This window comes from Phaethon aethereus (genome assembly GCF_964289735.1).
Source record: "Phaethon aethereus genome assembly, chromosome: 19".
NCBI lineage: Eukaryota > Metazoa > Chordata > Aves > Phaethontiformes > Phaethontidae > Phaethon > Phaethon aethereus.
This window is the reverse complement of record NC_138595.1, coordinates 6,037,032-6,048,094: the sequence shown is the minus strand read 5'-3', so window position 1 is coordinate 6,048,094 and position 11,063 is coordinate 6,037,032. Positions and strand designations below refer to the sequence as shown.

At 53.1% G+C, this 11,063-nt stretch overlaps 1 protein-coding gene across 1 annotated transcript; it reads right to left on the bottom strand.

The window, feature by feature from the left end:
- Positions 1–714: 714 nt before the first annotated feature.
- On the bottom strand, positions 715–8,388 carry LOC309412001 (apoptosis-inducing factor 3-like; the record flags this gene model as incomplete). The annotated part of the gene is made up of 19 exons (XM_082008780.1): positions 8,227–8,388; positions 7,346–7,415; positions 7,043–7,152; positions 6,848–6,957; positions 6,376–6,420; positions 6,209–6,290; positions 5,962–6,074; positions 5,445–5,531; positions 4,879–4,970; positions 4,541–4,671; positions 3,877–3,992; positions 3,351–3,422; positions 2,943–3,006; positions 2,407–2,483; positions 2,208–2,325; positions 1,961–2,059; positions 1,434–1,509; positions 874–978; positions 715–757 (listed from the first exon to the last, which is right to left on the bottom strand). The coding sequence occupies exons 1-19, from the start codon at positions 8,237–8,239 to the stop codon at positions 715–717; spliced, it is 1,623 nt and encodes a 540-aa protein (XP_081864906.1). The 5' UTR covers positions 8,240–8,388.
- Between the last annotated feature and the right edge of the window lie 2,675 nt (positions 8,389–11,063).

Sequence of the window (11,063 nt, the reverse complement as noted above, 5' to 3'; positions counted from 1 at the left end):
ATCAAGGCTGGTTTTTCCTGCAGCATCTGGCTGCCTCCTTGAAGCATCCAGCATGCAGGGACACGGCAGGAGAGGGGACACCGGCTGGGGCTGGGATTTCTCTGCCGGAGTCTGGCTGCTGTCGGGGTGGGAAGCGCTCACTGCGGTAACTAATGCAATATTCAAGGCGGCTGTAGCAATGCCAGCAGGTGCTGCTTGCTCAGAGGTCGGTTGCCAACCCTCTGTCCTTAGGGGTAGGGTATTTCATGCGAGTTCCTGCACACAGGCTATCTAGTTCCCAGCTGGGAGAGCAGCTTGCCTTGGTCACAACTCCCCTTGCTGGGAAAACGTGCTTTTTGCAAAGCAGAAGGTCAGCGTGACCAGTGTGCTGAATGAAAGCTCCCTGCCAACAGCCAGCAAGAGGAGCAGGAGGGACTGGTGAATCTGTGAACGCGTGGCTGCTTCTGCCTGCTCAGACCCTCAGCCAAGCTCCGGGACATGGGCATCCTCCTCTTACCCAGCCCAGCAGATCCCCGTCCAGAAGAGAGGGGAAAGTGCTGCTTTGCTTTGCCCCAGCATGCAAGTGAGCGGCCAAGGGCTGTCTGCAAACACAAAATGCAGGTGCCGTGTTCAGCTTTGCCCCTGATTTTATTTCTCTTGTGCCAGGATGGGAGGATGTGGAGTTGTTAACACTTGGTTGACTCTGTGCCCGTCACAACAGGGCATGTATCAAGCTTAGGTTTCTGCCAGCAAGGGTATGTTGTGGATGTCACAGGCCCTATAAATGAAAAGTACGTTGGGGATTTGCAGTAAATCAGCTTGACTTTGTGTCTCTCTCTGGCATGGGGAATGCAGCGCAGAGCCTCCCTACAGCTCGGTCAGGGTGTCACTTACTCTGCTTCTTCTTTAGAGATTTGTTTCCCTGAGTATAAAACTTCTGCAATCAGAGACACCATGGGGTCACAGTTTAGGCTGGCAGCTGCAGTCACGAAGCCATCCCTGAAAGGGAAAGCAGAAGAATGTGTCTCTCTCCAGTGTATACAACTCAGCATGGCAGCATCCCCGTGGCACCCTGGCTGGAGGCCAGCTGTATTTTGGAGGGCTCAGGGCAGGGTGGCTGATACTGCAGGGCACACGGGGACTCATAGCAGATCGCCTGGTGCTGCTGGGAGCTGGGCACCGAGCCTGGGCGTGCTGGGGCAGAAGGAGAGGAGATGTGTCCCAGGCTCCCTGCCCAGCTGGTGTCTTCATCAAAGCTCATCCTCTTTTCCTTCCCTGCCCTGCTTTGGTTTGCTGTGAAACCATGGCACTGCTGGTTCAACGGTCGGCAGCTGCCTGCGGTGCGGTGCCATGGGAAGTGATGTGGGAGCTCTGCAGGCTGTACGGGAGAGGACTGTGCCCTGTTCCCAGGGCGCTGCCGTGTTGGGGCACAGACCGGCCTCGCATTCACTCACCTGATGTAAAAGATCAGGAACTTCTGTTGCTCCAGGCTGCCCTTCACAACAGTGTCTGTGTATCCCTTCCCACAGCCTGCAAGAGAGAACATGGCAGCCCTTGGGGAGCCCTGGTGCAGCAGCTGCCACCCCTCCCGCCTCAGTGCCATCGCAGGTAGGGGCAGAGGGGACAGTGACTGCCTGAGGCAGGGCTCCAGGCCAGGACAGGGGTGGGGAGCAGGCATGGAAATCCTGGACAAGCAGAACTGCCCCAGAGGTGCAGGACTGTGTCATGACCCTGAGCGTCTCCTTGGCTTGGAGAGGGAAGTTCTTCCTTCGTGACCTCTAAGTCACCGGACATCAGCAAAGAGCAAGAGCTCTGGGTAACCTGCAGGCCTAGAGATCAGAAACCAGCCAGTCTGAAACTTGAGCTGCTTCAGGTAAACTCTGCAACTGCTGTGTGTTTACAAGCCCCAGACCCAGCTGGTGGATGAGCAGAAGGGCTGGGAAGTGGTTTGGCTGTTCCCATCCTCTCTGCCCCTTCCTACCTGCATAGCGGATGCTTTTCCCAAGCATCGTGGTCCAGAAGAAGGGGACGGTACACAACTCCTTCTTTTTCTTCAACATGTTTAAGGCAGCAACATGACCTGAGATGAACCAGTACAGGAAATATTTTTCTTGTAGGTCCTCAAAGAAGTGCCCCTGGCCTCTCGTTATCCTGCTGCCCCTCTGCCCTGTTCCCTCGATGCCCATCTCTGAGGTGGGCTGTGAAGGGAGGTGGCTGTGCTGTCTCACCGTGGGCCTCGGCCACCTGTTGGTGATGAATGCTGGACTGGTCCCCGTTGAGCAGCGCTACAGGAAAGGAGACCACGTCCCCGGCAGCGAAGACATTTGGGATGTTGGTTTGCATGTGCTGTTGGTACAAAAAGCGGTTAGTGCAATGATGAGAGGGGTGGAACGGTGTGTGGACCAGGGATACTCAGCTGGCACTTACCAAATCCACCAGGATGGCACCGCTGTCATCTCTGGTGATGGAGGTGCCCTTCAGGAATGCCGAGTTGGGGAACACCCCTGCAGGGAGAGAAGCAAGGACAAATGCAGCAAAGCTGTACAAAGCGGGGAGGAAACTTGGCGTTGGCCCTACAGCAAGCACGTGTCTGCGGTGCCTGTTCAGCCTGCTTGGAGCAGAGCAGCTCGCAGCAGTGACCAGTGCTTGGGCCGGTGCTGAGCTAATCCAGGGGCAATAAAACCAGGGCCCAGAACAAGGCATGCTCTGATAACCCAGCAGTGACCTACGCAGCTCAGCAAGCGTGCCAAAGTCATACTGAGATCGTAAGTAGCTACTTTCCTCCTGCCCATTGCTCGCAGGCTGCTGACTTTCTATAAGTGTTTGGGGCCAAGATGTAGGGTTGGATTATAACAGAGTGGGAAAGAGACTTCAGGTAATGGTGTCCTGGGAATGCACTGGGATGCTCTGGGCTTGTTGGCTGTTCCCAAAGCCACCTCCCCTTCCCAACCGGGATCTCTTACCTATTCCCACCACTACCACATCGGCAGGTAGTTTCTCTCCACTGGCAAGAACAGCCTCTGTGACCTAGGAAAGAAGCAAGAATTGTTAATAAAGGGTTAAAAACTCTGTCCTAATTCCTGCAGCCTCCCTGCTGCCTCGTTCTTTGCTGTCTTTTTTCTTCCCCAGGTTCAGATCACCTTGTCCAACTAATGTGTGTTGCCAGGAATGTAAGAGAAAATCACACTGTTGTCCCTGAAATATGAACATATACTGGTGCCCTTTGAGCCCAAGAGTTGTACTCAATGAAAAATAAGTGTGAGGGTTTAGATGTGGGAGAGAGAAGTCTAGAGACAGGCACTGCGTTATACCTCAGTTTGGGTTTTTTCCCCTAAAATTAGCAGTTCAGGGATCACACTGGCATGGCTGACCTTTCCATCCTTTCCTTTCAGCTCACAGAGTTCTGTTTTCATGTAAAACTTCACCCCTTTATTTTGCAGCATCTGAAAAGGAAGAGGAAGCTGGTTTGAGTATTCACTAGGAAATTCCAGGCTGTACTGTTGTAAAAACAGCCGTACCCAGCCAAAATCCAGGCAGGCAGCTCAGCTGCTACTCCAGGCTGCAGAGAGGTTTCATTTGTGTCCCTGGCTGGTGCAGGGTGCCTGGAAGCCTGGCTTCGCTCTCCTGTCCTGGTCTGGACTGGTGCGTGAGGTGGGTGTAGGATGGAGCAGGGCTTGGGGATGAAGCTGAGCTCTGGGGAGTGTGAGGTGTGTGTGGGAGGTTGGGACCAGCCGTGTGTGCAGAGCTCCGTCAGTGAGCTGTACGTGAGCAAGGTGGCTGGGCACGCAGGGTTATGACTCAGCGCAGGGGATGGATTTCCTGGGCTGTTGCAGATCACAGGGCTGCTTGGATAGCATGTGTACTCCATCCTAGAAATTAGCACCAGGTTTTCCTAACCTTCATGGTGACACCTCCAACCTGAGGACCCAGCGCGTTCTGGAAAGGGAACTCCTTTTTTTCCACCACTGAGATGGTACCAGCCTTGTCTGAGAGGAAGGCAGCTACCTCCATTCCTGCAAGGGAGAGGCATGCTCAAGGTAAGCCTGCTGCAAGCATGAACCTGCACCCTCCTCCTTGGAAACCTTTTCCCTTTCCAGGTGAGGAGAACAAATCTGATGTAGTGCCAGCGCTTAGCTGCTCTTCTATGCATTTCTGGGCTGAGGTATTTAGCCTCTCTGTTCTTCATTCTCACGCACTACAGACCCAGATATTGGGAAATGCAAACAGTTCCTGGTTGTGTACAAAATAGCTCCCTTTCTGTGCCTTACCCCCTCACTTTCCCAGTGCTTCTGGGGAGGACAGTGACCTTTTCATAAGGCATATTTCCCTTTGTCCATGCCCAGGAACTGTTTATAGCTCTCAAAGGTTCTGGCTATCAGAGGACAGAGTGAGTGCGTGCTGTGTAACACATACCCCCACCAGCTATAGGGCTCCAGGGAGGAACCAAGCCAGGCAGTGAATGAACATCCCTTCCCCGAGGGCCTCCAGTTAATCTGCACACACAGCAGCAGTGGGTTTCAAGGCTATCACTGATGACTTGATATCCACTCCAGCCTGGTACCTAGGAATGAAGCTCCCGTGATCACCAGATTCTTCCCAGTTGCCAGCTCTAAGATCTTGCTAGAGTCTTCCGGAGTTTGGAGAATGCACACGTTCTGCAGGTCTGCACCTGGGACTTTGAGGGAGCTGGAGCTGAAAGAGAATCCAGATATGTCTCATGATTAGAAATGAAACAGAATGAGGGGGGAACACAAACTCATGCAATCCCTTGGCTGTGTCATCCCATCCTGTCCTTTTGTCTCATCTCCTACCACCACCCTCTCACACGTCTCTAGAAGACCTCCAAGCCCTCTTGTCCTGTCTAAAATGTTGTGTGTGGCAAATGCTTTGTGCACTCACTGGCTGCCTGTTGCAATGAGAAGCTGATTGTACTTCTGAGAAGACCCATCCATGAAGTGGACCTTCTGTTTCTGGAAATCTACTGACACGGCCTGCAGGAGAAGGGAGGCAAAGATTAGACAGGTACCTCTGGTTCACTGGTGTCCTGCCACATCAACCCATTCTGCTTGCCTGTGACACCATGCCCTATTTCTGCACACCCAGGTGAGATGAGGAATGCTGGAATCCTCTCTTTCTCTTCCTACGGGTCCTAGGATTTAGGAGCACTAAGTATGACAGCATCAAATCTGGGTTCCTCTAAGGGATATGCAGAAGGCTAGTTTCAAGGGTAACCCTTTTTGCATGTGATGGGCACATCTGTCCCTCACATCAGAGATCAGTGTTACCCCCAAGGCATGCACACTGTCCCTAGAGCGCGTTAGAGCGCTGTCCCAGAAGATAATGTGTGTACTTACGCAGAACCCTCATTTCTAAAAGTATAGTGCTATGGCTGCAGGTGTGGGCATCCCCTCCCCATGGCAGGGGCAGGACCACCCATTGAGGACTGAGCTCAGCTGCTCCTGTACCTCTTTCTCTGTCCAGAGCTCTATGCCGTGAGCATCGAGGAATTCAGGTTTCCTCAGGTAGACGTCCTCAGCTTTCAAGTTCATTTCCTGGAAATAAAACAGAAATATGAAATAAAGCACTTCTTACAGACAGCAATACTCTTGCAGCGTTTACTGGGAAGTAAGTTTGCATAAGAGGCAAATTTTGCTTAGTAAGTCACAGCTCCTTACATTGGGCCATCGCCATCATCATTTTGTCCCCTCTCAGAAAAACCCATCAACTTAAACTCTAGTGGGAAGAACTCAGTGAAAGGGGATAAAACCATTAGCTTATGGTAGACTATGATCAAAGACTTTCTGGGAGGAAGAAGTGAGATGTTAGCTGGAAATTATATCCCTTTTCCTTGTGGGTGCCTCAGCACTCCTGCTGCTTTGCCAGAACAGCTCACTCGATTGCTCAGCCTGGCCCTGAGTGTGGGCCATGTCCCTAATTCACACAGAGTACCCAGGCAGAGTCCTGCCCTCCTCACGTACAAACCTTGCTCAGTTTGGACTTGTCATATGGAACATGTTTCTCTTTGGTGGCCATGATGATCCTGCCAGTAAAGCCCTCTTGGCGAAGTGTCTCTGCACACGCCAGGGCAGCCACACCTACAAGAGATGCTCATCTCAGCCCTCTTACATGTCACTGTGGAGTAGGAGGAAGGCGGCAAGTCCTCCCCGGAGAAGAGAGTGGCAGCTCACAGCATCTGTGGGGAGGGCACAGTACAGACCACTTCACTGACCTCCCCCCAGAAGCAGCATCATGTCCCAGTTGAGAAGGCATCGCTTGCTCGTGTCCTTCACCCTCACGCTGCTTTCAAGATCCTGGAAGAAAGTAAGCGAGAAATGCTGAAATCATGCCTAGCCCAAGGTGCTGCTTGTGTTTAGTGACAGCAGGGAAGGTCAGTACCTTCTTTTTTGCCGTAACAAACACCTTTCCATCTTCCACTGTTACCTTCAGGTGTAAAAGGAGAGTGCATTTAAGTGCTGCATTCATGGCGTTGTGGTAGGAGCTTCCCTGGGAGGGTCTGGTTCAGAGGACCATCTGTTTCTGATACACCAAGAGTGACTTGTAGGGATCTTGAATGTCAAATGATGCTGAGGAGCTCATGTCTCCTCATCCTAAGGGCACAAAAGAGCTGTGCTGGCTGTGATGTGTACCAGGATGTACGACATCACCTTTGATTGAAAGGAGCTTTAAGACAGGGAGTTACACGATCCCAAGAAATCATCCCAGGTGTAGCTCTGTGTGACCCGGACCACGGAGCTGTGGCCAGGGCAGGATCCTTTTTGGTTGGTGTCCAGACTATGGAGCTTGTGGGAGTGAATGAAAGTGAGGAGGACATGGCCCAAGCTGGGAGGAGGAAGAGACGAGAAGTCACCTTAAAGCAGGGAAGGCAGTCCAGAGAAGGGTACTCCTCGATGTCTCCGGTTTTGATGTTAAAGCAGGCGCCATGCCAGGGGCAGCGCAGCCTCTCCCTTTTGAAGACTCCTGCAGCAGAAAGGCCCCCCACAGCCGCGCAGTGAGAGCTGACCTCCCTGACACGGCTGGTCCCCTCGCCCAGCGCCAGGGTTACCTTTGCTGAGCGGGGCACCATAGTGGGGGCACTTGCTGCCCAGGGCGCTGAACTCGTTCTTGTTCCTCACCAGTAGCACCGGGTAGCCGGCCAGCGTCACCTCCAACAGCCTGCGGGAGAGGCGGAGAGGTGAGTGCCCCGGGGAGCTGAGGCTTGGTGCGTCGCAGCCAACGTGCTGCTCCCTCAGCCACCAACATGGCAGCCACCAACATGGCAGCCACCAACATGGCGGCTGTTGCCATGGCAATGCCACCCCTGCTGCCTGCAGGCCAGGCCTTGGATTCCTCTCCACTGGGTACTCACTCGCCATCCCCAACGTCAGCCTCCTTGCAGACCTCGGCGGTTACGGTGTCCTCGCCGTCCATGCCGGTGGCTGGGGGTGAGCAGAGGGAGGGGTTGGCCGCCATGGATGCGGTTCCTGTAGGCGCTGTCTTTCACCCCTCGGCAGATGGTCCTCCCCGCCTGCCCTTGTGCCGCTGCTGCAAAATCCCACCCCAAAATGGAGGGCCACCACCACCCCAGCTGGGAGTGGGTCAACACCGTGTGCTAGAGAGGTCCCAAACTCCTGGTTCTGCAGGAAAAAACCCGCGGCGGGTGGGAAACACACATTTCCCCACTTCTTCAACTGCATCTCCAAGCCTAAAACCCACTCCTCTGCCCTCTTCTCCTCCGGCTTAACCCAATTCTTTGTGTTCAGCCCCACGTCCCATTGAACTCAACAGCAGCACAAGGTGAGCAAGCCAACGCGACTGACCGCACTCACGTTGTCAATAAATACAATTACTTATGGCAAGGTGCTGCCGCCGCAGCCCGCGGCTCCCCCAAACCCGGGTCTGACGAGCCGCTTCAGCGTCCTGAAAACCTCTCCAGCGTTTGTGCAGAGATGTTATTATTTGCACTAATTGCCATGAAAGCAGTAATTCCTGCTCAAAATGTCTCCTGGGCTAGAAAAGAGCCAAAAGCCTTGGTCCTTAGCACTGCCCCTGCCTTAGCAATCAGCTGAGAGGCTGATTGATTAGAAATCTCCTTCTCTGTTTTGGAGAGGGGAAAAAAGGGAGAAATGGAGCAGAGGAGGGTCATTCGAATCAGGTTTTGGTGCGGGGTGGTGACTTGCTCCTGCAGATCCCCACGGCGCCGCTGCCCCACTCCCGGGTCCCTTAGGAGAAGCGCTGGCGGGTACTCACCCGGTCCCACCATGGGGGGCTCCGGCGCCCGGCCCCCGCGTCAGAAAAGCCGCCGCTGCCCGTGCGTTTCTCCTCCGCCGAGGTGACACCCTCGTCTCTTATCGCAAGCGCTCTCTCTGCTGCCAGCCCACGGCTGGGTGATGCTCTCCCCAGGTTGCACAACGTCCCCGTCCATCAGAAGACGCATCTCATGGAAGCTGCCACCTGCCAGCGAGTCTTATCTGATTTCTGCAACCTGTCTGCACCTAATTAAGTGTATTATGGTCCGGTTTAGAATTGCAAAAGAATTAAGGGCACGTAGGAATTATGGTGCGGGTGTGGTCTAAAGACCAGGTACGTCGTATGCAATGTGAACAGAAACTTGAGTGGATGCAGTGATACCCTGCTGCATCTTCCCATTGCCCCTTTTCTTGATGGAAAGTGCTCTAGCTCAGTGCAACCTATTTCTGCAGCCCTTTGGAATGATATTACTACTTTTTATATATTTCTATAACATTTAAAATTATTTAATTTGATCTTTTTGTAAGACAGAGCCCCTCTCTCCATCGACTTTAAGAAACATGAAGTGTTTGGCACCTCTGCGCATGCCTTACGTCCCAGCTCTGCTTCTGCACGAGCACGTTTCAGCCCACCGATGTCCAGGCACGGGGTCCCGCTGTTTGGTCCATGGAGGATGGCACAGAGCGGCGTGCTGCCTGCTGTACTATTTTTGCAACAGAGTGGGATTTGCAAAAAAAACGGGAGTAACGCCTACAGCGTTTGTGTCTACTCCAGTTCTTATCTCTGTTTCACAGTCGATATGTTTCACAACCTTAAAATATGCCTCAAAATTTAGGGGGTAAAAGTTACTAGCAGTGTGCCTCCATCATCTCCCTTGCAGAACCCGAGCTTCGCAGGGACCGGCTTTCTGCCACGCGGCACGTTCCCAAACCTAACGAAGCGGAGGCGGATAAAAATCCTTCGGTGGGCATGGCCTGGAGAAGAGGGCATGCGCGGGGATGCTCGGTAAGTGCAAACTGGCTTATTTGTGAAGCCGCTCGCTTCACCAGAGCCGCCAAGCCGCGAGCACGCCGGGTGCCGGCGCGCTGCCGGGTAAGGAGTGCTCCTCAGCCCATGGGTGCTGCACGCCCAGGATGGGCGCGGGTGCGAGGTGTTTTCTCACAGCACCAACGAGTGGCTTTCCTTCCTGGCCAGGCGCCTGAGCGTGAAGCAATTTGGCTGCTGAGCGTCCCTGTTTAAACTCTTTGTAATTATTTCCCAGAAGCGCGTTCCCACGTGGAGCAGCAGCAGCCCTCGCGGCGGCGTTCTCTGACTCAGCAGAAATCGCTGAAAAACGTTGTTTGCTTACGGATGAAAGCTGCAGCGTGCCGGCAAAGCGGCAGGTACAAAGGTGTGCAGCTGTGGGAGGCTTCAGGACGAGGCAAGTGGAGCCCAGTCCCGTGCGGTGGCATTCGCACTGCAGGGATGAGCAGCTAATTTGGCTGCCGGATGCCGAGGGATGCTGCTGGATGTGGCCGAGCGCCTGGGGAAAGGCTTTTGTAAAGTGCAAAGGGAGAAAGGTGAAGTGAAATCCCTACCTCTGACAGGGGCAAAGGTGACGGCAAAGGGTAGAAAGTTGAAAAGGAACTGGGATATAAGAGGGAAGGTCTGGGTTCGCTGCAGGGATGCTGCGTTACTGCATCTCTGGGAGCCAGGAACACGCAATATGCCCTCGAGGGGTTCAGGCAATGGGATGGTATTGGAGGCAGATATTTGGGAAGATGCTCTATAAGCAGCTTTTGACCCTCTGTTAAGTAACCCAGAGCTAGACACCCAGAGCGCTTGAGACTTTTGCTTGTAACACACAGCAGGATTACGCGTAGGAAGGGAACAAAAGCAAGTGGTGCCTTCAAAGGCGAACGGAGCCCAGGTAGGCATCGGAAATCTCTGACTGGACCTGCCGCCCACATTGCTGCTGACTCACGCAAGCTGCTGAGCTGCCCTCATATTTTATTAGATATCTTCACTTTTGCTGTGTCTCTCCAGTGTTGCCATCACACCGGAAAATTCAAGTTTAGAGGTGAAGATTTAATGGGGGTAGCTCTCCTCCCTTCAAGTCTCCACTATATCAGCTGCTGTAGCACATTTTTTTATGCTGTAGTGCAGCCATGGCTGTATGGTTGTGTCCTCGTCCCACCTTTGCTTGCCCCCAGCTTGCTCAGGTCAGGGTCTTTCCCTGCCCTAGCAGACCTGCCGAATTTTAACCGAGCATTACCCACAGAGTCGAACGTTATTGAAGACCGTTCAGGCACGGGAAGAGGAAGCGGGGTGAAAACTGCAGCAGAGCTAAAATGATTAATGGGACACCACTCTCAGAACAGCTTGGTTTGTGATATTAATAACAAGAGAATTCAGGAGGGAACCTAACCTGTTCCAAGCTGCGGAGCAGGCAGCAGCAGGAGATGCAGTTAGGGAGCTCCTGTGCTTGTATTCATAATGCAGGAGGAATTGAGTGGGCTCAGCAACGTGTGATGCTGCACAGAGTGGGTGTAGGGGCTGAAACATGCTTCCACCTTGCAGGGCTCATTCTGAACCCGTCTGAATTGCAAAAAAAGCATGCGGCATCATGATGCAACCAGAAAACACATAGATACCCATCAAAAATTACTTAAGCTTGAGAAAGGTGAACTGAACAGGAAAAAAATATGTTTATCCCACAAGGGAAGAAGACATGGAAAAGGAAATACTTAGTGGGAATGAATTTGCTTACAGGGTAAGAAGAATTGTTTCACATTTTCTTCCTAAGCATTCACATCTGGCAATGGTGAGAGATGAGATACCGGCTGGGCAGACACCCG